Source organism: Lutra lutra, chromosome 17, assembly GCF_902655055.1.
Source record: "Lutra lutra chromosome 17, mLutLut1.2, whole genome shotgun sequence".
In the NCBI taxonomy this organism is placed as follows: Eukaryota; Metazoa; Chordata; class Mammalia; order Carnivora; family Mustelidae; genus Lutra; species Lutra lutra.
In genome coordinates, this window is record NC_062294.1 from 9,148,383 (window position 1) to 9,170,590 (window position 22,208).

Consider the following 22,208-nt stretch of genomic DNA (forward strand, 5'->3'; position numbering starts at 1 on the left):
CAAAACAATCTGTTGACAGGGAATGGGGAGGGGTAGAAGATAAATCCTGAGACAGAGCCTCCAGGCCAAGTTCAACCAGAACAAGGTATGCGCCCTTCATCTTTGGGTGGACTCCTGAGTTTCCTCATCTAGAAAAGGGGACCTTCCATGTGACCTCCAGCATAGAGAGTCAAGGAAGTTCTTGAGTCCACCACAAGCTGCTAGGTTCACTTTCCTTTTATACATGCCTTTTGTGATCCTCATGAACATTATAAAAGCAGAGTCTTACAGGAAGGGCTATCAAGATTTTCTGAAAGAAAGCTTAGCCCTGGGGGAAAAATGTGAACTAAAAGAAAGAAAGAAAGGAAGAAAGGAAGGGAGGGAGGGAGGGAGGGGAGTTTTGTATTTCCACCCACTAACTTTGGTTGAACTCACTTTCACTCGCTCAGGACTAACGTGGAAGTCACAAAGTAACACCTGCAGAGTGAAGCTCTGTGGGCTGAAAACCTGTGATAAGTTATTACTTTGAAAGAACCAAGAAAGCAAGGAGAAAATCCGGACTGAATGAAAAAAAAAACTTTTTGCTATTTTATTCAAAGTGGTAAAATGGCATATCTGCAAAAGAGCTTTTGCTACCCCTGGATAATCCCGCTTCAGAAGAGCCATCATCTGAGAATGGAGGAAGGCCTTGGAAGGGCCCTTAATGAGGACAGCAGTAACGAAACAAACAAAAAGGGTGCAGGCGGACACACATACAATCACAGAGAACATTACCAGCCAGTCTGGACATGTACCAACCCCCACTAAGTGTGCAGCAGATTAGAAGCGTAGGATGGGCACACGTTGCATGACAATTCAACATTGAATAAAACCATCCTGCCAGTGGCATCGCTTAAGGAAATGCTTGCAGAAATGCTGCCAGCCCACAAGGGGATGTGCATCTTCTCTGTTCTCAACACAAACAGCTCTTTATAAGGATGATCAGTCAATGCTGCGTGTGCTAATTTGATAGCTCCGTCATCAAATGGCATTGCAAATTCCATTGTATATTTTAAATCATGTTAACATGGTTTGTTACTGTTGGTATTCACTAAGAGGCCACAGCTATTTAAATAATGAATAGGCATGATAATTTTTAGACATATTATGGAAGTGACACGTAGATATTCTAAATATTCTCTTCTTAGAATCTGTCCTACATCATTCATTGTCATCACTAGAAAGATAAATCAAGATGTTTCTGAGACATTGCAGATTCACAATTCTAACAGTTATTTATAGAGATAAACAACATACCTATCCAAAGGAAAAATACTTTATGTTAAAATATAGTCTCATATCATCTCTTTCCGATAACCCCAAGGCAAGAATTTAATGCTACTGCTTTAGAAAAGGAAAGACAGGACAGTATTTTGTTAAGCACTAAACAAAACTTAAATGTCAGATATCTTCCGTGTTTGTTTATGCAGGCATGCGTACATGGGCATATCAACAAACCATCCACAAATGAATATATCCCCTCCGCATTATGCCCATTTACCTCCCAGGTTCAGTGAACATATTAAAACCTATTTCTCCTTCTAGTTCTGCAATATTTATCTCTAGGCCTTTGTACAGGTTCACAAAATTTCCAAAAGGCCAACCCCAACCCTTTCAGCCTACCTATTGTTCTCTACGGTAAAAAAAAAAATCTCTTCTCAACTCACTTTCTTGCAACCATAAAGATGGCCTCTCTCAAGCCCAAACACGATCTGCAGCCAGCAGAGGCCGTCAGTGATCGGGATTTGGAGCCTGAGCAGTTGAGCCCATTGGAAAGAGCTCGAATCTCCACTCTATTGCCTTTTAGTTATGTGCCCTTGAGCAGGTATTTATGTGTCCTGACAAGCCTCCTCAGTAACAACAGGGAATACTGCTCTTGTTATGTGAGAAACAGAGAAGGTACACAGCAGGAGTCCTGGAAGACAGCAACTGCTCAATAAATGTTAGCTTTTTGTGGGTCATTGCCATCATCACTCTCTTATCACCTTCATCACCGATATTAACAGGACACCGTAAGATCCCAAACCCTCAAACACGCCCTCAGTGGCCTTTTTTCTTTTTGCCTTCATCTCCTGCATGGATCACCACAAACCCACGTTCATTAATCGTGCCTTCGCTATACCACTCCCATTTTGTTTTAAAATTAGAAATTTTGTTAATTTTTTGCATTTTTTTAATTAAATTTTTTAAACATTACATCAAATATTGTTTATTTGATTACTGAGGGCTGTTTGGGGGTGGGGGAGGAGACACATCCTTAATTTTGTCCCTAGTCCTGGTCTCCACCCTATACCACTGCAGCGAAGTCTACCTGAAAGAGTCTCCTGTTGGTGTCTACAGTTTCACCTCCCACATATCCTTCAAGGCTCAGTAAAGATGTCATCTCCAGGGCGCCTGGGTGGCTCAGTGGGTTAAGCCTCTGCCTTCAGCTCAGGTCATGATCTCAGGGTCCTGGGATCAAGGCCCGCATTGGGCTCTCTGCTCAGCGGGGAGCCTGCTTTCTCCTCTCTCTCTCTATGCCTGCCTCTCAGCATCCTTGTGATCTCTCTCTCTGTGTTTCAAATAAATAAATAAAATCTTTAAAAAAAAAAAAAAAGATGTCATCTCCATTCTGCAATTTTATGTGACTACTCTTACATCGACCCCCAAAGTAGAAAACACTGTAGCAGTGGTGCCCATGCCTCCTCACGCCAGAGTTCTTGACATCTCTGCCCTGTCTAACATAAGCACCCATAAGCCAAGGATCACAATCTGCTCACTCTTGCATGTTCTACCCCCTGAGGCAGCCCACGAGGCACTCGATGAACACTTGTCAGATAGGAGCAGATCCAATAGTTCTAAAGTGGCAATCTTCAATGGACAGATTGCTATTTAATGGATGCTAAAACTGGGTCACAATCAGCACTTTAAAAAATGAAATACAACCAAGATGAAAACAGCAGGCAACACTGCCCATAGTTAGACTATTTCATTAAATGTTTGTTTCAGACACACACACACACGGCACATGATGCACAAAGACACACAGCATAAGCTTAAGGATACATGCATCGGGCTGTGACATAAAAAACTGGTGGTCATCCAAAAAAAAAAGATTGAAAGACACCGTTCTGGACCAACGAGAGGACATCTTGACCCATCATGTACTACCCACCTGGCCACAACAATACAAAGGACAAGTGTTTCACAGTCATCCAACTCCTTTCTTAGTTTGTAAAAGAATCAGATTAGCAATATCCTCAGAGACCAGTCCTGGATAACTAAGAAACCCTGTGATATCAGAACACACTTGCAGAGGAATTTCAGTATTGGTTAAGAACAGAATACTGGTCTTCTTCAATTAAATAACACATATTTCTGGTTGAAATAATGATCACAACAACTTGTTGACAAAAACTGCATGTGGTGAAATTGAGATTCTTCCAACCTAATTTGGCTTGGTGGGAATAACTGATACAAAGAAAAACTCATGAGACAAAAGGTGTAAAATTTGGTGTGTACAGAAAACAGACAATGAAATCTTCACTGTATCATGTATCTGGGCAGGCGGAAAAGGTCCCAGTGAAAAGAACTTCAGTAAAATACTTAAAAAAAAAAAAAAAAAAAGCCACAGCTAAATTATCTATGTATCAAGTTTAAAAATCTGATCAAAGTATTTAATTGACTTAATGGAATTCACCCTGTATTAGGCTCCCATGAAAAAAATTGATCAGTGTTAATAAAGTTCTGATTAAAATGTTTTATTCATAAAGAGAGTGAAAAAAAAAAAAGCCTCAGGATCAAAAGAGCAGGCTAAAATAGCTGGTTTTATCTTCCCTCCCCCCAAGCAGATTTTGTAAGGGTGTACGCCCATCTACATGATATAACAAACCCATTTGTGAGTGCTGTCTGCAGGTGTCTGTGGGAACTGCGATTGCTAGCTAGCCCTTGTTGTCTTTATAAACCATCTTAAATGAATTATATAGGAAATAAATGAATTTTTCACAAAGATATATTTAAGATATAAATAGCCAACTGGAATGATGGGCACAGGAGAAAGAGAGTAGTCAAGAAAAAAAAAGAAAAAGACCAAAAAGAAGTGAATATATGCTTATTATGTCCTTGAAGAATTGTGATTGCATGAGTACACAGAAACACCTATCTGATTAAAAGGTTTACCCTCTGAGAAACTGGTGTACTGCTTGATAGCAAACAGTATCTGGTGTTAATCATACAAGGACTGAAAGTGGAAATACAGGTGAAAGCTTCCCCAAATCCTGAAGATGGGGATGTTTTATTAAAAAGATTCATTTTGTCAAAGTGTACTGCATCATCTCTTTCGTTGGGCGCACACGATTCAGAAATACAACTAAAAGTTCAGACCAAGATAAATTTGCTTTTGGTCTGATGTTATTAACAGATTTAAGGGGCTATTTCTGTACTTCAACTTAAATCGCTTAATTAATTCATATTTGACCTGCTTCTAACACAGATTTAAGGTGACTAAAAAAAGAAAAAGACTAAAATAAGGGGAACAAAATGTAGAGCCACTAAAAACCAGAGGAAGCTGACATGTTCACCCTCAGCATTAATATGGTTTGAAAAGGCACAAAACGGAACCAGAACTGCAGCGATACGTTACAATTTCATTACCAAGTGAAAGAGAACGGTAGCTCCTCAAGGGTTCTCCTTGGGATCCGGACGGAAAGGGCACCTCTAACGGGCAGGGGCATAGCTGCAATGTGTTTTACCGTCAAATTTTCGACCACATCCCTGACAACAGCTTCTTGTGTAGCCTTAGAGATCAGTAAGACATGAGGAAGAGGTCTTACTTCTCTCCATTTCAGAGAGAAAAAGGAGACCCGAGGCCCAGAGATGTAGTGTGACGTGCGCACAATGACGGATGGCCCTGCAAGGAAAGGTGGAGACCGGGAGCCTCCTGCCTCTGACGGCAAAGCCCGGGCATGGCCTCCGTGCTAACATGGTGACACACTCTTCTTCCACACAATAGATGAACGTGCCCTTCTCGGTTCCTACACACCTTGCACCGCTGGTCGCGGGTGGGGGAAGGAAAGGCATGGACATGTAAAAGGCACTCAGAACAGGAGAGTCCAGATAAACGGGAGCTGTGGTACTTGTCATCACTGAGCTTTGTCCTCTTGGCTCACAGAACATATGCTCATTCGGGGAAATCTCAGACTGTACTGAATGCATCTCAGATCTTGACGGACTAACGTGGAGGCAGAGTAATAGTGGACACGGCAAAGGTCAGCTTAATTTTTTTTTCATTTTTCACTTTTTTTTTTTTTTAATTTGGCTTTGAATGAAAAAGGCCTTCATTGTGGACTCAAATATGAACCCGACAGATGCTTGAGCCTGGCAGCGAGACAAAATGGCACTGGAAGGTGTGGTGCACAAGCGCAAGACAGAGAGGAGAGCAAAGTGCAACGGAGACAAGACCCTTGCAGGGCCAGGATGAAGGAATCTGGTATGCTCCCTGACGCCTCAGGCACAAGAAAGACGCCAGTTCACTCCTGATGGTTTTAACAGAGAGAACAAGAGGAGAAGAAATCTAGATTATTTTCACAACTGGATACATTCCAGAAGCTAATTCTTTTGAAATACGTTGTATTTCTTTTCTTTTTTCTTTCTTTCTTTTAAACATCTTCTTAATGCCTTCTTTATAGGAAATGTGCTCAGAGTTAACACTGTGACTTTGGCCACATTAATTTCATTACGCGGTCTCTTATGATTATAGAGTCAGTAAAGAAACAAACAACACATCGCACACGCAAAAGCCAACAAGAGATGTTATGCTCTAAGAAAGAAAAACAGACTTACTGCATTCACCTGCCCAGGAATATTAAAATATCAAAAAAAAAAATTAAGTTCCAAGATTTTACAGTTGGGTTTTTTTTTTTCTTCTAAAGAGTGAGAATACTAAGAAAACATTATGCAGGTCTCAGTAGTTGATATACAGTATTTTTTTTGGATCTGGCGAATATACTTTTTATAACTTTTCTGTGAAAGGAGGGACCTTCTAGCTCAGATTACTTGGACACTCTTACTGTTTATTCTTCCCTTTTTTGAGCAGTCAGAAGAGATTTCTCTCAGTACTTCAAATAAATAAGATATCCAGCTGAACAAACACCATACATTCCCGTGGATTACTTTGGCTTCTTAAAGAATATTTCACTTTCTTTTTTCGAAATGTAAATGATTAAAGAGACCCCATCATATGAAACTCAAAGACGAAATGTTTCCAAGTGGTGCAGATTCTCTGTAAGGTGGTATGTGGAGAAACAAAGGCCTCAGCTCAGTAAAAAAGCCTGATATTTCACAGGGGAAATTAGAATATGACTAAATACGATACTTCACTTATTATACAGTTTGAAGGAGAGGTTTTAAGCCATGCATACTTTCAGAATCAATATGTTTAACATTCAAAATCAATCCCTACAATATTTTCTGAAAACAGCAAAATGAAAGTGTTTTTCCCCTTCCATTCCTACTTAAAAAACAAACAAAAGAAAACAAGAAATCCTGAAGACTATATATCGTCTGGCATAAGGCTATTCTACATGGACTTTGAAATGATCGCTGAGCCTTATCTAGCTTTACAGCTTAACAAAAAAAAAAAAAAAGAAAAAAAGAAAAAAAGAAAAAAAAAAAAAAAAAACAAGTCCAGGGTCTCTGGTCAATTTTTGAAACTCAATCAAAACTCGGCAATACATGTTTCTTTAGAAAGAAAATTTGGGCCATCTATTAGCATGGTCCCCTCTACTAAAGCGGAAAGAAAATAAATATTTGACTTTAGGAAACATAATCCACACGTTTCTTTATTCTTTTCATAAGCTTTCTTATTAAAGGTCTAAATCTTATCTCCCATCATGAGGCAGAAATGCATAAATATAGAAAAAAACAAAATGGGTACCTCTGATACCTCTCTCAGCCCAGAAAGAGGGGAGAAGACAAGAACACAGAAAAGAGGCCAACGGAGAGCAGCAAGGCAAACATCAGCGTGTCAGGGATGCATGCTACGGCGTGAGGCCAAGAAATGTCAAAGCCTGTGAGTAAATCTACCACCACATAAGCCTACAAAAAGGCACTGGAAAAACCCAGTGAAACTGAACTTCTCAAGTACGCCCTGCCTCCCAGGCTCTGCGCCACTGTGAAATCCTCCTCCTCTCCCTGTGAATGTGGGTCACACCCAGTGACTCGCTTCTAACAAACAGAATGGGCAAAAGTAGCAAGATGTCACTTCTGTGGTTAGTTTGCAAAGGGCTGTCACCTCATCTTGCTGGTAGACCATTTCCTCCCTAACTTCCTCACTCTGATAGAGCAAGTGCCATGCTGGGGAGGCGCCTGCGGCGGGGGACTGAGAGAGAAGCCTCTAGCTAACAGCCAGAGAAGAACCCAAGTGTCCAATCTACTAGGCCACAGGGAGCTGAATTCTGTCAACAAGCTCGTGACCTTGGAAGTGGACTCTTCTCCAGCTGAGCCTTCAGATTCTTACAGCCCAGCTCACACTGCGAGTGCAGCCTGGGAGTTGACCCAGAAACAGAGGGCCCAGTGAAACCACACCGGGGGTTCTAGACCTACAGACACTGGAATGTAAGTAGACGGGGTGTCCTATTTATAAAAGGGCATAGGCTGAAATAGGTGCTTGTGAGAAAAAAGAGAAATTCTATATGCCAGGTCCGTTTACACTCTAATTGCAACCTCAGATCCCTTCATTCTGCTTCCCTCTCCTATGGCGAGTCTAGATGGGTCCGAGTTTCTAATGGCCTCGCTTTGGGCTCATGACCATTAACTGAGATGCAGTTGGCTTTATGGCAAATTTAGACCTTTGGGGTCTCCTGGGCCAGTCACTCCCAAGTGCAGGCCCAGCACTTTCAACAACACAACAGTGACACTGCCATGGGTTTTCCAGAAGTTGAATGTATTCCACAATCAGTTCCTATTTACAGTTTTTGGCATTAAAATATCCATTCCTTAAAAATCAGTGGTGACAGCTGATGGTGGTAGGTTTGTTTTCCTGGTTTCAGAACTAAAAGTACGAATCTACATTGGTATCCATTTCTTATTTCCATTAGAATTATACTGTTTTCTAAAATCCATAACCCACAGGACCACTAATTTGATCGACTGACTCATTTTACAGATAACAAAACTGAGGCCCAGAGAGGGTAAGCGACTTACTCAGAGATGCGCAATTGTCTGATTACAGCAAACCCTAAAATCAAGTAAGACCAGAGATAGGGATGTAAACCAGGGAGCCTGGAGCCTGGCACTGAGTAGGTTCTGCACATGACATGAAAACCTCCACTCATTTTCAGTGTGTTCGTTTCTTAGTGTCCTAGGAAGGGGTGGGGTGGGGGTGGGTTTCAGTTTCTAAGCAATCCAGAACACCAGATCAAAGTTCTCTTATTGCTACTAAACACACACGTCACAGTCCACCTCACAAGGAACGATCAGTCCGTCTGGTGAGCTCTAGAAATGTCTCTGTCCACAGGAAACACAGTGCAGCAGCGTTGTCCCTGGGCAGGGGGAACAAAAGCCCCTGGCATCTGTCTCCTCGGGCAGGCCTCCGATGCCTACACCGTGCTCCAGCCAAAAACCACTGGAAAGAACCATGAAATTGGAGAAAAGGAAACCGAGAGGGGAGGATCAAAGGCAGCACCATGGACTTAAAAGCAATAAAAGAGCTTGTGAGGGGCCGGGGACCAGGGCCGCGCATTACCAACACGCCGGCAGGGATGCAGGAGAAAGGAAGCCGTGGAAGATAAAACTAGGGTAATTTCACATCTTGGCTAAATGTTCATTAAATAATTTGTCACACATATTAAGGCCAGATAGTCACTTTTCCCCCACTTGGGTGCTCATTCAGGAACAAAGGCCCAACCAGACTTAAAACACTGAAAAGCAAGGCAGAGAAAATAGTATAATGAGAGGCTAAGGCCCCACAGAGCTCCGTATTTCCCTTCCCTTTGTCTTTAACAAAAAAGGGCTGATCTTCCCTCAAAGCTAAGGTATGGCTTCAAACAGGTAGCTGGTCGGGGGATGGGGGACCTGGGTGGCTCAGTCTGTAGAGCATCCCACTCTTGATTTGGGCTCAAGTCACGATCTCGAGGTTGTGGGATTGAGCCTGATCTCGAGCCCCAAGTTGGGGTATGCACTCAGCACAGACTCTGCTTGAGATTCTCTCTCTCCCTCTGCTCCTGCCCCTTCCCTTGCATGCTCTCTCTCTCAAATAAATAAATAAAATCTTCTAATAAATAAATAAATAAAATAAAATGTTAGTTAAAAAAAAAATGAAAAACAGAGGCAACCCAGAGGGCCTGTGTTGTGCCCCACTGCAACCCATCCGGTCCCAGCTACCATTCTGCATGTTACTCGGGCTGGGATATGGTTCTTCTGTGCTCAGTGGTCATGGGGTCATGTGACCTTTGGTGACCCAGGGCCATCACTGAGAACAGGCATCGACTCACTGGAAAGAAAGACACACTTTTGCTGGCCTGAGAACATAAGGATGACGGTAGCAATGACAAAAACAACCACAGTAATAAATATCGAACATCTAGTATGTTTGTCAGGCTATAGAGTCATGATCTTTGATTCCCAACATGTGTAGTAAGAGTAATACCAGTTAGGGTTTGGTGAGTATCGCACACATCCTAGATGCGGTGTTTTCCTCGGCGCCTTCAATTCTCAACACAAGCCCATGAGGTAGGTGTAACATCCCAGTATCACACATGAATATTAATCAGGTTATGAAATGTGCCCAAGAGGTAGCATGGGATGGAGCCTGTCTTGTCTTACCCAAGCCTTGCGGTTCTCCCCTTACACTTTCCTTCCATACACACCCCGATGGCAGATCCCTTAACCGGTGCTTGCCTGGGAATATGGGGGGGGGGGTGCTGGGTTCTGGTCCCAGCTCCCCTGTGTACTAGCTGTGGGGTGCGAGCTGGGCCTCCTGACTCATCCACTTCCTTCTCTGCACATCCTGAACTGCAGGGGTCTGCCCACCTCAGACAGACTGATGCTAAGGAATGCCTTAATGGCTGCCATTCATTAAGCACCTAATCGTCTTTCATTTATTCATTTACAAATATTTACTGAGCATTTACTTTATGGACCAGGGATACAGTAGCATGAATGCTAAAACAGCACATTTCAAGAGAGGGGAAAACCATTAAATAAAAACCACAGAAATCATTTTTCTAAACGGCATTTGTGTTCAGTGTTATAAAGAGAAACTCTGAGGTCCTTCCCTCGTCCAGTCAGCACCCATTTACGGAGGGCTGGTGTGCATCAGACAGCACGATGAGCATCCGCTCTTGGGAGAGCACAGAAAGGGGGTCTTGACCAGATCTTGATCTGATGCTCCCTTGGGGTGTGATGTGTGGACTGGGTTTCGAGGGATGAGTAGAAAGTAACTGAAAGTAGAGGAAAAGGAGGGTTTTAGACTAAAGGACAATATATTTCAACATCTTGGGAAAGGAAGGAGAATGGGGCTGCAAATAGCTTGAGGTGAAGCTGGTAGCATAGAAGGGGACCAGACAAGGCGGGTGCCACCCACTCAATTCTAACTTGCTTTCACAGTGACCCCATAAAATAGACAGCATTTCTAATTGACAGATGAGAGAACTATATGCACACTTATTCAACAGATCCTGCTCAAAAGCCATTATCCCACCCTTCTTTCTTGCCACCAGATCTCACCTCCCACCTTAGAGATAGAAAAATGCCAGAAATGCACTTTCCCAGTCTCTCTGTACCTAGGATATGGACAAGGGATGTGGGGGCTGAAGGCAAGTCTGCTACAAAGGACAGTTCTGAGATAGAATGTTCTTATCCTTGATAAAGAAGGGAGACATGTAAAGGGTCCCATCCCTCCCATCCTACCTTCAGACGTCATCACAGAGGATGCAATGGTTGGTGCTATTGCAGCCATCTTATAAGCATGAGGGAAAAGCCAAGACAATCACAAAGGAGCTGCTTATACAGTAGCTAAATATACCCTTGGCAGCCTCTGGATTTCTGGATATATGAGGAAAAACAAACCTCTATTACTCCAAACACTTTTAACTGGGTGTTAATAACTCACAGTCCAAAACATGAAAACTGACATAGAATATGAGCCTCACAGAGACTGAAGCATTTCAAAATTATATAATGAAAAGCGGTGGAAATGTTGCGTTTTGAATACAGGCGTAATGATTTTAAATCCTTTGCTCTTTTTCACGCTACCATTTCCCTTGGATGCCAAACTGAGCAAATACTGTTAATTTTAAATCTCTGAACAGAATCAGAGGTGACTAATAAAACCAATGCCAATGATAATCCTGGAAAGTAAGAAGAATGTGTGAGGCCACAGGGATGTGACCTCAGCAGGAAGAACGCTGCCTCTAGGTCCTTCTGCAGGGTTCTGCAGGAAAGGTCAAGTGCGGCCGGACCACGGTGGGGTCTCAGGAGTCTAGTTTTCCAACATATCTGCACTGGCAACAGCAAGGCAGCAAGAGAACTGAGCCTTCATTCGGGAGTCCCAAAATATTTCCATTAGTGGAGAGCATGCTGGAATTTCTACATTGAAAAGCATATCTCCTCCTCCCAACACAGAAAACGGCCCCTGCATTTCATTCCAGCACACCAGTAAAGATCCGAACGGGGTTTGTCCTTGATCATATCTAGAGTCTAGTCAGCTGCAGGTATTTGGGGGGGGGGCAAAGTATTTTTCTAAAACACTAATTTAAAGAACAAATCAACATCTATTATCTCCTTCATTATGTTTTAAATTATACAACTATAAATCACCCTGCAGCAGGTTATTCAAGGGCAGAATTACTCAGCTTGGCTTTCGCGAAGGTTAGAAGAATGACATCTTGTGCTTTTCCTAGTTATAATTTATAACTTTGCAACAGAACCAGCGTTGCAGGTCCATCCATTAGCGGGGTAGCTGCACATCTGTTGAAACTCAGCACAATGACTGGCTTTACACGGCCACAGGAAACATAACTCAATCATTCCAGAAGTTCTACAAACTCAAGCCATTTTTTAACGTAAAATGATTTGAAAACGTAGTTCCCTAAAACATCTGCTAAGCTCTTGCTACCCTAACACATGATAGTCTTTCTACTGTTACCTGCCAACATAAATATTTGGTCACACAAAACACCCTAAGAGGCCACGTGACAGCGTTCAGCTTCAAATTTACATACCGATCCACAAAGGGCGGGCTTGGACCTAGGAACGCTAGCTCAGATGTTGTTTACCAGAAATGAAAGTTTTTGTCGGGGGGTGGGGCAGAAAAGGCTGAGGGTTAAGTTCATGAAGGTACTCTCAAACATTTTAAAAAGGAAACCTAACTGCACAAGAAGAGATGTACAGGGTGGGGGCGCTGTGGTTATCTGAACAAGGGCACTCTGAGGAGCCTCTAAAGGGTCTGCAGAGGAGTATGCCATTCTCTTGGGCAAGCTGGGCAAGTCCTCTGTGCTCTTTAACTACAAAACGAGGGTAATAGTTCTAACTGCAGAGCCTTTGGAAGGAATCCGTGAAGACACACTTGCTGAGGCATAAAGCATCACGATGTCTGGCCTAAAGTGCCAAGTCACATCCTACCTGGGATGGCAGGAATCTAAAATCAACACACAGGGCAACAATCACCAATAGCCAAAATTACCCTTGAAAGTCTTTTCTATCGCCGGGTCTGGGTTTGTAAATTACGTTACTTGGAGAAACACCTATATATGAACACTTTATATATACTTACAGTGTATATTCATACATACATATGCAAAATATAATTGAGAGTATCTTAATGCCATAAAAGAAAGCTACAAAGACAGGAAAGTAACAGATAATATACACACGAGGGACGTGACTTCGTTATCAGAAAGCTCCCAACAAACTTTAGTTTCCTTTAAGATGTTTCAAAAGCAGCTAAAGAATCCTGTATATATTTAAAAACAACCCTATTCCCGGGGCATCTGGCTGGCTTAGGAGGCAGTGTGTGACTCTTGATCTTGGGGTTGTGAGTTCAAGATCCACACTGGACACAAAGCTTTCTTTAAAAAAATAAAATCCTATTTCCATTTGTATGTATTATTTTTATTTTTACACAAATTGGAGGGGAGGGAGACAAACGTTCCTCCCCCTGCAGACCCCCCCCAGACTCCTCATCCACCTGCCCTGACCTCCAGAATTCAAAGGGAAGAGATGCCAAAGCCAAAGAATTACCAGTAGGGGTCGCTGTGCTGAGATTAATCCCTATGAGTTTCTCATTAGTGATTATTATACTGCAGGCGGCCAAAATGGAAAAATTAATTAATTTCAAAGTGATAATGCATTTACAGCAACAATTAGAAATGTATAACTATAAAAGGGCAACATTTAAAAGACAGATTACATTTAATAAAGTTGCACAAGAACATCCAATTGTAAAATTACTGATCTGCAACAATATTCCTTAAAGAGGCACTTAAAATAGCCTGACTCCATGAAGGGTGACCTAATTACTGTAACTAAAATCACCGTAGTCACAGCAAGTCACAGCAAATAAAACAGGGACATTGATATTAGAATACTGTTGTTTAATACTTCAGGGAGCCAGCTCGGGTAGAGAAGCAAAGGCAGAGCCTCCAAGTACAAGGCTGGGCTGTGCTTCTGGGTTCCATGACCTTGTGCAACGGCATGTGTACTGGTATCAAAGGAAACACTTCTGGAGTGAAATGCGGATGGAGCTGGGAGGCACAGATAGCCAAATGGTGATGAGGATGCTGCATCCATGCTAAGCTTCAGGCGTTTAGGAACCCAAATTTCACATGGGTCAGAAGAGGATACAACTATACGGCTTATGTCCAAAAACAAATCTGTGTTAAAAAGGTAGAAATGCACTCTGCATTCATGAAACAAATGTCTTATCGTGACAGAAGGAGTGTCAAGCCACATACAGAAGGATGAAACATCAGAGCGACTTTTCAGTAAGCCCAGTCTGTTCCACGTCACACAGACCCATCCCCGGTTACAGTCATGCTGATGCCTCCCCCACACGCGTGGAGTCCAAAATGTTTAGGAACGAGAAGGGAGTGGCTGTGAGTTTGACAAGTTAGTTCTCATTCCAACTCTTTATAAACCGAGTCCTAGAACTCTGATGGCTAAGAACACCACCCAACACCTAAATATATAAAGATAGTATTAGAAATTTCCTAAAAGTCAAAACTTACATACACATTTCATAGTCTTCATAATTTATACGCTTATCTTAAAAAGTGTATTTGTGGCAGATAAAAGATGCTGTTCCTCAGTTACCGGCAGGCAAGAATATGGAAATTTCATTCTGCTACGGCTTCCCAGGGGACCAGAAGTACATGTTGAAAACCAGGCTCTCTTCATCTGGACACCCTTCCTACTGTGCTGATAACCTTCTCTTTGGGCCTCTGGGGACGGAGACAGAGGTCCTCCCAAAACACCACCACCAGACTCTCAGCTTACAGACTCCCTTAGTTGTGTGACCCTTGTATGCAACACAAACAATGACGTTTTGTGCAAGAGTTCTCTCCAAAGGTGATACAACAACAAGAATAACAACCATCATAACAGGAATACTGCACACCTACTACACGCAGACCATGTGGGCACATTATTTAACTGTGTTTTCTGATCTGAAATATTTAAGTGTAAATGAATTATAAATCTAAATTGAAGTAAAATCAAATTAAAAATTCAGTTTCTTACCTGTATCAGTCACTTCTCAAGGGCTCCATAGCCACATACGGCAGGTGGCTACCATGCTGGATAGTCAGAGTAAAATCATGACAAATGCTATACCCATTATTATAAAATGTCATATCTGTTATGGTCAGTCCCCCACCAAGCCACAGGGCCATCTTAGTTGTGAGGAATCATAATGATTTCGCCTTGTGACACTTATAAAGCCCAAAATGTGTCTGGCCCTTTTCTGACGACTTGATGTTAGTTAGTTAAGTGGAACAGTACTATTTCTCACTAATTCCGAGTGTTTTTAAAGTCCTCTTGTTTAGAAAAATACCATATCAAATATATTGTGTAAAATGTGCATTGGTCATTTAAAAGACTTTCTATTAAAATGTTTTCATAGAAGATGTCTCTAGATGTGGTTGTTATACAACCATCAAAAATGTAAAAAATTCCCATTTACCTTGTGAACATTTCCAAATCTAACCACAGAAGTGTTTCATCGAAAAGGACCCACCTTTGGGGAGGTAAAGAATAAAATGCACTTCCAACCAACGAAAGGTTCTCCAGATGAGATTTCCATTCATTAAAGAAGAATTCAGAACATCAAATAACGATTCTCAGTGGAAACAAAGGAATCACTTCCGCTGATAATTCAGTGATCAAAAATCCATGTTTTTCACATACTGACCCAAAATACCATTATCAAATACTACCACTTCTGCATAATAGCAATAAAACAATGGCATCAAAATAGAGAGAAGCATTTCCATCAAGACTTCCAGCCGTCCTTAACGCAACACTTGACAACCACATCTACTACCCAGCCCTCCAAGAGCCTTTAGAGAAACAGATGCCATCTCCATCCACTGAAGTATGATCTAGAGCCCTTTCTGACGGCTCTGACAGGCCTGAAGATGGGACTTTCAAGAACAGACTCATCACCACAAAACGCAAGAAGCTGAAGAGAACACAGGAGTCCAGAAAGGGTGCACTGAAGGTGTTTGCGGCGGCAGAAGCTGTTCACTTACCATGGACTTGGTGAAAGGCCGGGCCAAGGTAAACAGCAGCGTGTACACCCACCAGTTGCGGTGAATGGAGGAGTACATCATGTTTCCAGGATGCACGGCGTTGGACGTGACCCCGCGTGGGGACAGGCGGCGGTGGAGCTCATTGGAGAAGAGAATGTTGCAGAGCTTGGACCGGTTATAAGCCAGCATGGCCCAGTAGTCATTTTTAGATGGAGAAAGGCGGCTGAAGTCCAGTTTTCCCGAGGAATCATTAATATCTGTGAATCTAAAAAAAAAAAAAAAAAAAAAAAAAAGAAGAAGAAGAAATAGGACGTGAAGCAGCCAATCTCAATTTCTGATACTAGCATCTTTTTTCTTAATTAGAAATCTGAGGAAATCAGAGACAACTGTGAACAACTGAGAACACAATTGTGCAAATGTAAAAACAAGTCTCCCTTAGAAACTGACAATAGTGATTTAACACAATAAACCAACTGGGTCCAAAGACAGAGTAAATAAAGGCCTAAACTCAGAAATGGGGCAATTTTAACATGCTGAACTCCCCCTCCCTCTAACATGGATTTTTCAAAACCTTCAACAGGAAGTTCAAGGATAATTAAATTAAATGGAAAAGCATCTTAAATAAAGGGCTGCTGTTTTTGGGGGTAGAAAGATATCACATTCCTAACCTTTGACGGGGCTTTCCTGGGTTGTTTTAGCCAACAAATGCATGAGCCCTGTGTATTTTCATTTGAGCATCCAAGTAAATATAGATGAGTCTTGCTGCCCCCAAGACTCTTTTCCAGATTAAAAATTAATGATTATAAAGGGGTTATAACCTTGGTGAGGTGCCATCAATAGTCTTATACGTTTAAAAGATAAATGTAAACAAAGCCAGAATGAGTTCTGGCAGAGTCTACTGTTTTTAAGTATACCCATGGCATGGATACACACAAATCAAAGTAAGTAGTTGATGTTTTATAATTGGGTCTGACGGAGTCATTAAACACCAGCTGTTTGGTCCTTTCCTTTCTTTCCTGTTCTTTCTTTCTTTCTTTCCGTAACAAAGTAGTGACTGCCCTAAAAGAAAAGATAAAAAAGAATCCTAACAAAAGGAATTTTCTAGATGATGGTGCCAGCCTTGTTAAGGACCCCTCACAGCTTCCTTCACTAAATTAACTCTGGGCATTTGCACCAAGTAATAAGGAAACATAAGGGAGTACTCTGGGTAACTGCTGTGGAAACAGAAGCAAAAGGTAAAATAAAAATTATGGAATAATCTGGTTGTTCCTTAAGATGAGCATTTCAGGCTCAGCTATGACCAAGGAAAAGCATCACAGGGACAGATGAAATTCATGTTTTAATGGAAATTAGACCTCCCTTCTGCAGAACTCAGTCGGTGACATCCAATTTCTGGTGTTAAATGACATCGCTGCTCTAAAGTCATCAACAAAGCCGATGGCCAGAAATGCTATCACAGAAACAGCAACAAGACCCTGAAACTAATTGTTGGCTGCCTATTTCCAAATCTCGAAACCACAGGAAGGGCCCAGACTTCTGAGCTTAATCATCTAAAGCAGTAGAACTTAGCGGGAAATTTGAAAATTTATGGGGGCCTTTTTCTGGTGGTTATAATGATTGCCAGCGGGGGCCGGGGATGGTGGATGTCCTGCAATGCAGACAGAGCCTTGCTCAGTGAAGACTGGCCCACTGGAAATTCATGCAGATGAAAAGCCTATGTATAATGATCTGAGCCTACAGCCTGTTTTACATACATGCACGGTTTTAACATCCACTGCATTTCTAAGAGCACAGTATAACAACTATGCAAATGAAGAATGAACACACGTTGATATTCCATGGGTTCTGGGGGGAGGTGAGCCTTGAGTCCACACTGGTAGTATCTGAGTCTACAGTGCCACACACCTGTTAACAGTCTGCATTTGTGAGTAGCCCAAAGGAGGTGACGTACGTGCGGGCACGGACATCTGATTACTTACCTTTCCTACAGTCCTGCTCAAGTAAGAAACAGGCTATCTTGTTTTACATTTATTTTTTCTTCCCATTACAGTTAAGCTAGCATACTGAATTAAAATATATTTATGCAAGGAAGCTGCATTATTTCTGAACTTTATTTCAACGTGTAATATGGTACCACAAAAAGAGACTGTTGAAAATCCAATGATCCAACATATGGGCCATGTCTTAGAAATTCTACCTACTCTAAGTAGAAAGTAGCATCTAAATGGTATGGGATAAAAATAGCATCCTCCTCTCATTCTCCACTCCTCTTTCCATCAATTTTGCTGAAAACCATTCTTGGCATATTTGTTTAGCCCAACCTAGCTTGAGAGCCATTTCTTCCAGGCAACTCTCCCCAGCTGCTTGTTGTCATAATGATTCTTGGGTGGCAATGGGAACAGACTGGAAGAAGCCACGCAAAGCATAAGGAAAGACACGTTTCCATGGAAATTAGGCACCCACTTGCCAGGACCTCGGCCATGATGTCCCTAGTGTTCAATGACCCCGCACTGCCCCACCCCAACAACAGTAACAAAGCAAGCGATGCCATCTTTGGCTTTTATCTGTCCTTACCACGCCAGACTGCAAGCCATTTAATCACCGGCTTCCAACTCTGCACTGTGAATTCCTAGAAGGTGGACAGTAAGCCCCTTGCATAATGCCTACCACTGTGCCTGACACATAGCAGGGACTAATTACAGGCTTAGAGAATTCAAGTTTGGTGGTGGGTCTGGAAATCCAAACTAAAGGGCCAAGTTTCCTTATTTGAGCCTTGTTCCAAAGGGAAAATTTAGCATTAGTTTCAGGTCCGCTAGGTTCCTCATCAATAGGTATATATGTGTAGCACTTCAGAAGTTTAGAACGAATTCCCTGCTTTGGTTTTGAAGGACAACACAGAAGTATCTCATGACTGAGGAATACCAGGCAGGTTAAGAGGGGGAAAGGAAACGATTCCTAGTCCTTAATCTAGAAATAAGGCAAAACACACACACACAGACACACACACAGACACACACACACACACCATGCTGAGAAATCAGATGGAACACAGTGGAAGGAAATTCTCAGGATGGAGAAGCACACCTACTATACGGCAGGCCCATGCTTTGCAAGTAGCCCCCACTCCGTTAGAGGGCACCTGACTTTCTGCCCTGATAAGCTCCTGAGCAACAGACCCATTTTTAAGGTCTGATTAGCTTGTACTGACAGTCTTCTGGAAAACGGGAAGGGTAGGCAAGCTTTTTGATTCCTCTGAAGCAGGGCAGGCTTCCTAAAAAGTGACCGTGTTTACCTCTCAGCTCAAGTGGCAGTGAAAGAACTCTTCAAAGGCTACCTACCCTATTTTCAAGTTGAAAAACCACACAACAATGTCTTAGTAGAACTGTCCTCCTACCGATACAGTAAAATGTTAACATTTGCTCTCTGGGCATTAACACTTGCTCTTGTGGGGCTCTCTATCTTGTGTTTCTATACATACTGCTCCTTTTGTTTTCTTTTTAACCGAGGACTTTTAAATTGCCAAACAAAAATAATTAGTCTGGATTCTATGTAGACAAAAGCTAGTACGTTCAAAGAATAAGACTGAATTTGCTTCAGAAGCTATGTGTGTGTGTGTAGCAACTTGGCACTCAACACAGACGCAACCATTCAGAGCTGTACAGCCAGCCCTCTGCTCTTCTCATTCTATTTTAATTGTTATCTGAAAAATTTTCACAGCAAGGAAGTCGAGTTCTCATTTCAATATGATGTATTTTGGGTATGGAGAAACCCCATTCCCTTGCTCAGACTCCAGATGAGTAACTAAAATACAGTGAAGACACAGGAAGGCTAATAAGTATTTTGCCTGGGGGCAGTCTGGTATAATATTTTTCTGCAAACATAGGACTTTATTTTTCCCCAAACAGGGGGTCCTGACTCCAACGAAGAGACTCCACCAAGGTTTATGGAGGTAATTAGATATCCACACTTCCATTTTACAGCATGGTTTAGGGCTCTGGGTCCTTGAGCAGTGAGCGAGTGCTTTCCCAGGACCGTACTCACATTGTCATCTCGGGCACTGCAGGAGGCAACACAAGTGTAATAAACAAATAATAAGCTCGCGGGAATTAGCATTTTGTAAAAATACCCCCTAACAGGTGCCAAAGATGACCAGAAAGCAGAAAAACCAGTGCCCATCAGCAGATAAGAGTGGGCCTGATGAGACATTTCAGGAAGTCCTTGTCTCTAAACTAAAATGGGACTAATTCAGGAGACCAAGGCCCTTCCTTCCAATTTGTCTGTTCCATGAAATTAAGATTCAGATCTCCAAGGTAGGCTCGAATTATGCGGCAGTTAAGAAGAGAACAAAGACGTCACATGAAATACCATTTGAGATACAGATTTACAAAGGGAAGCAAGCAGATGACAATTCAACATAATCTCCCATTAAATACCAACTCATTTAAACATATCCCGTGGTGCCCTCCACATCTGGCAAACGATCAGGGCTGGCAGATTTATTTCCGGAGCTCGCTCTCCCGCACCAGCCCCCACAGTAGCCTCCCTCACTCCTGAGCAGGGCCACTCCACTCCCTGCTCCCCCGCCCCCACAAACCTGGTGTGATTTGCAAAGATAAGAATGTCCAGATTTTGTTACCACCTAATGACTAGATGTTTCGTGTCTTTTAACACAGGAGAGGATTATTACGGGCATTTTCCTTTCATTTCAGCCATCATAAATTTAAAATGGTAAAAGTAAATCTATCTGCAATGTGTCACTTATACCATAAGCCCCTGTGTTTGGGAGTGATAAAGGGTTCAGGCTAACCCTTGGCTGGTCTCTCTCTTCCAAGTCCCAGGGGTTACATTTTATGGAAGCATGATTAAAAAAATAAGCTTCATTCTGGGTCACTAAAACATTTCAGGACTTAAGACAGAGAAGAAGGGGGAAAAAATAGGCCCTTGCACATTATTTTTTTTCCAGCTACTTTGCAAAGGGTGAACGCTCCCAGCCACACCAGGAAAATCTCCCTAACATGCATTATCTAGCCTCACCCGCGAAGTCCTTTGTCTTCTCTACTTCTCTTTAGACAAATAGTTGTTTATCCAACTCTAGAAACAAATACGCTGAAAATACGACGAAATTTTCAAATGCCTTTTTAGTCAACTGGATATTCTCCTAATGGTAATAGAAGAGAAGTGCCATCTGATGTTTTAATTGAAATTTTAACCAAAAGAGGCATGGCCAGATTTCTAATATGTTCTAACTACAGTACTTTCCCTTTCTACAATTACACAGCTAATGTCTGCATTGAATTCCCTAATTTCTCATTATAAAACAATTGGATTTCATCTCGCAGTCTTTAATTGCATTGTTTCTCCTGCTAGAATAACTGCACATTCTTCTTGGTGAGGTGTTGAAGTTGTTGAATGACAAATCGATAAAGGTCAGGCATTCAGATTTAATCAATTATTATTCCATCTCAAAGCAAAATCAATGAGGGCCCTGAAGTATAGTTGTAAAAGCCATCTACGTCGCTGTAGACAAAACCCCCTACTAATCCTCCACAATCTCAAAACATGAGAAAGACCCTGGAAAACTAAGGAAGCCAGGTTGAGTGCACCCACACTTTCTGAAGGAGCATTGCTGAAAAGAATTTTCGGGAAAGGAAGCCTGGGGGAAACACTAGCTGGTACAAGAAGGGGGCCATGTGAACAAAACATCAGACTATAACCCACCTATGGGACTCCGACGAGACCACAACTACTCGGGCAGGAGCAGAGCGGCACAGGACATCCTGAAGGAGCTGGACAAGGTAGAAGTGACCCAGGTGATTCACCTGGAAGGTGGTCTCCAGGCCGTCTTTGGTGAGGCTCCAGGGTAGAGCAAAAGCTGCTGCATTGCACACAAGCACGTGAAGAGATCTAAAAAATAAAACATCCAACGTTGTGCAGACATTAACACTCTAAAATTAAAGATAGCCCATACTCTGACAGGAATAACCAATTCTTCCCTGTCTTCAAGATTCATCAGTTGGAAACAGGATGTCATAGCATGAGCCATTCTGCTGGGCAAGGGCTTAGCCTATGAGTGGGCTGCAGGGCACCAGGAATTCCCCAGCATACAGGACTTCCAGTGCTCAAACCAGCGCCATACTGGGCAAACTGGTCACCCTGGATAGAACCCAGATTCTAAAACCTAATTTTACCTGTGCATCTTAGTTTACTCAATTCTTAGCTTCTTTACCTAAAAAATCACAACAGTCTTTAAAGTAGATTTAAAAAATAAAAGAGAAAATAGTTTGTATAAAGACCAACACAGGAACCAGCATTTAATAGATTCTAAGTAAACATATCAAGGGGGAAATGCTCTGTTTAAAGAGACAGGCACACATTGTTTGAATATATTCCTTCCAGAGGCTGAATTACATCTACACTTTATTTTTATTTTTTTTTAATTTCTTTTCAGCATAACAGTATTCATTG

The 22,208-nt window shown here is 42.1% G+C and overlaps 1 protein-coding gene across 17 annotated transcripts in view; it reads right to left on the reverse strand.

The window, feature by feature from the left end:
- Window positions 1-22,208, reverse strand: part of WWOX (WW domain containing oxidoreductase) — a 944,020-nt gene that overhangs the window by 635,195 nt on the left and 286,617 nt on the right. For 16 of the 17 annotated variants that reach the window (XM_047710164.1, XM_047710181.1, XM_047710180.1 and 13 more), the window contains exons 7-8: window positions 21,462-21,647; window positions 15,744-16,008 (exon numbers count right to left, since the gene is read on the reverse strand). In XM_047710164.1, the coding sequence (XP_047566120.1) occupies window positions 15,744-16,008; window positions 21,462-21,647 (451 nt within the window). Of the gene's footprint in view, window positions 1-13,539; window positions 14,174-15,743; window positions 16,009-21,461; window positions 21,648-22,208 lie in introns of those variants that run through there. The other variant, XM_047710169.1, reaches the window with a different exon arrangement.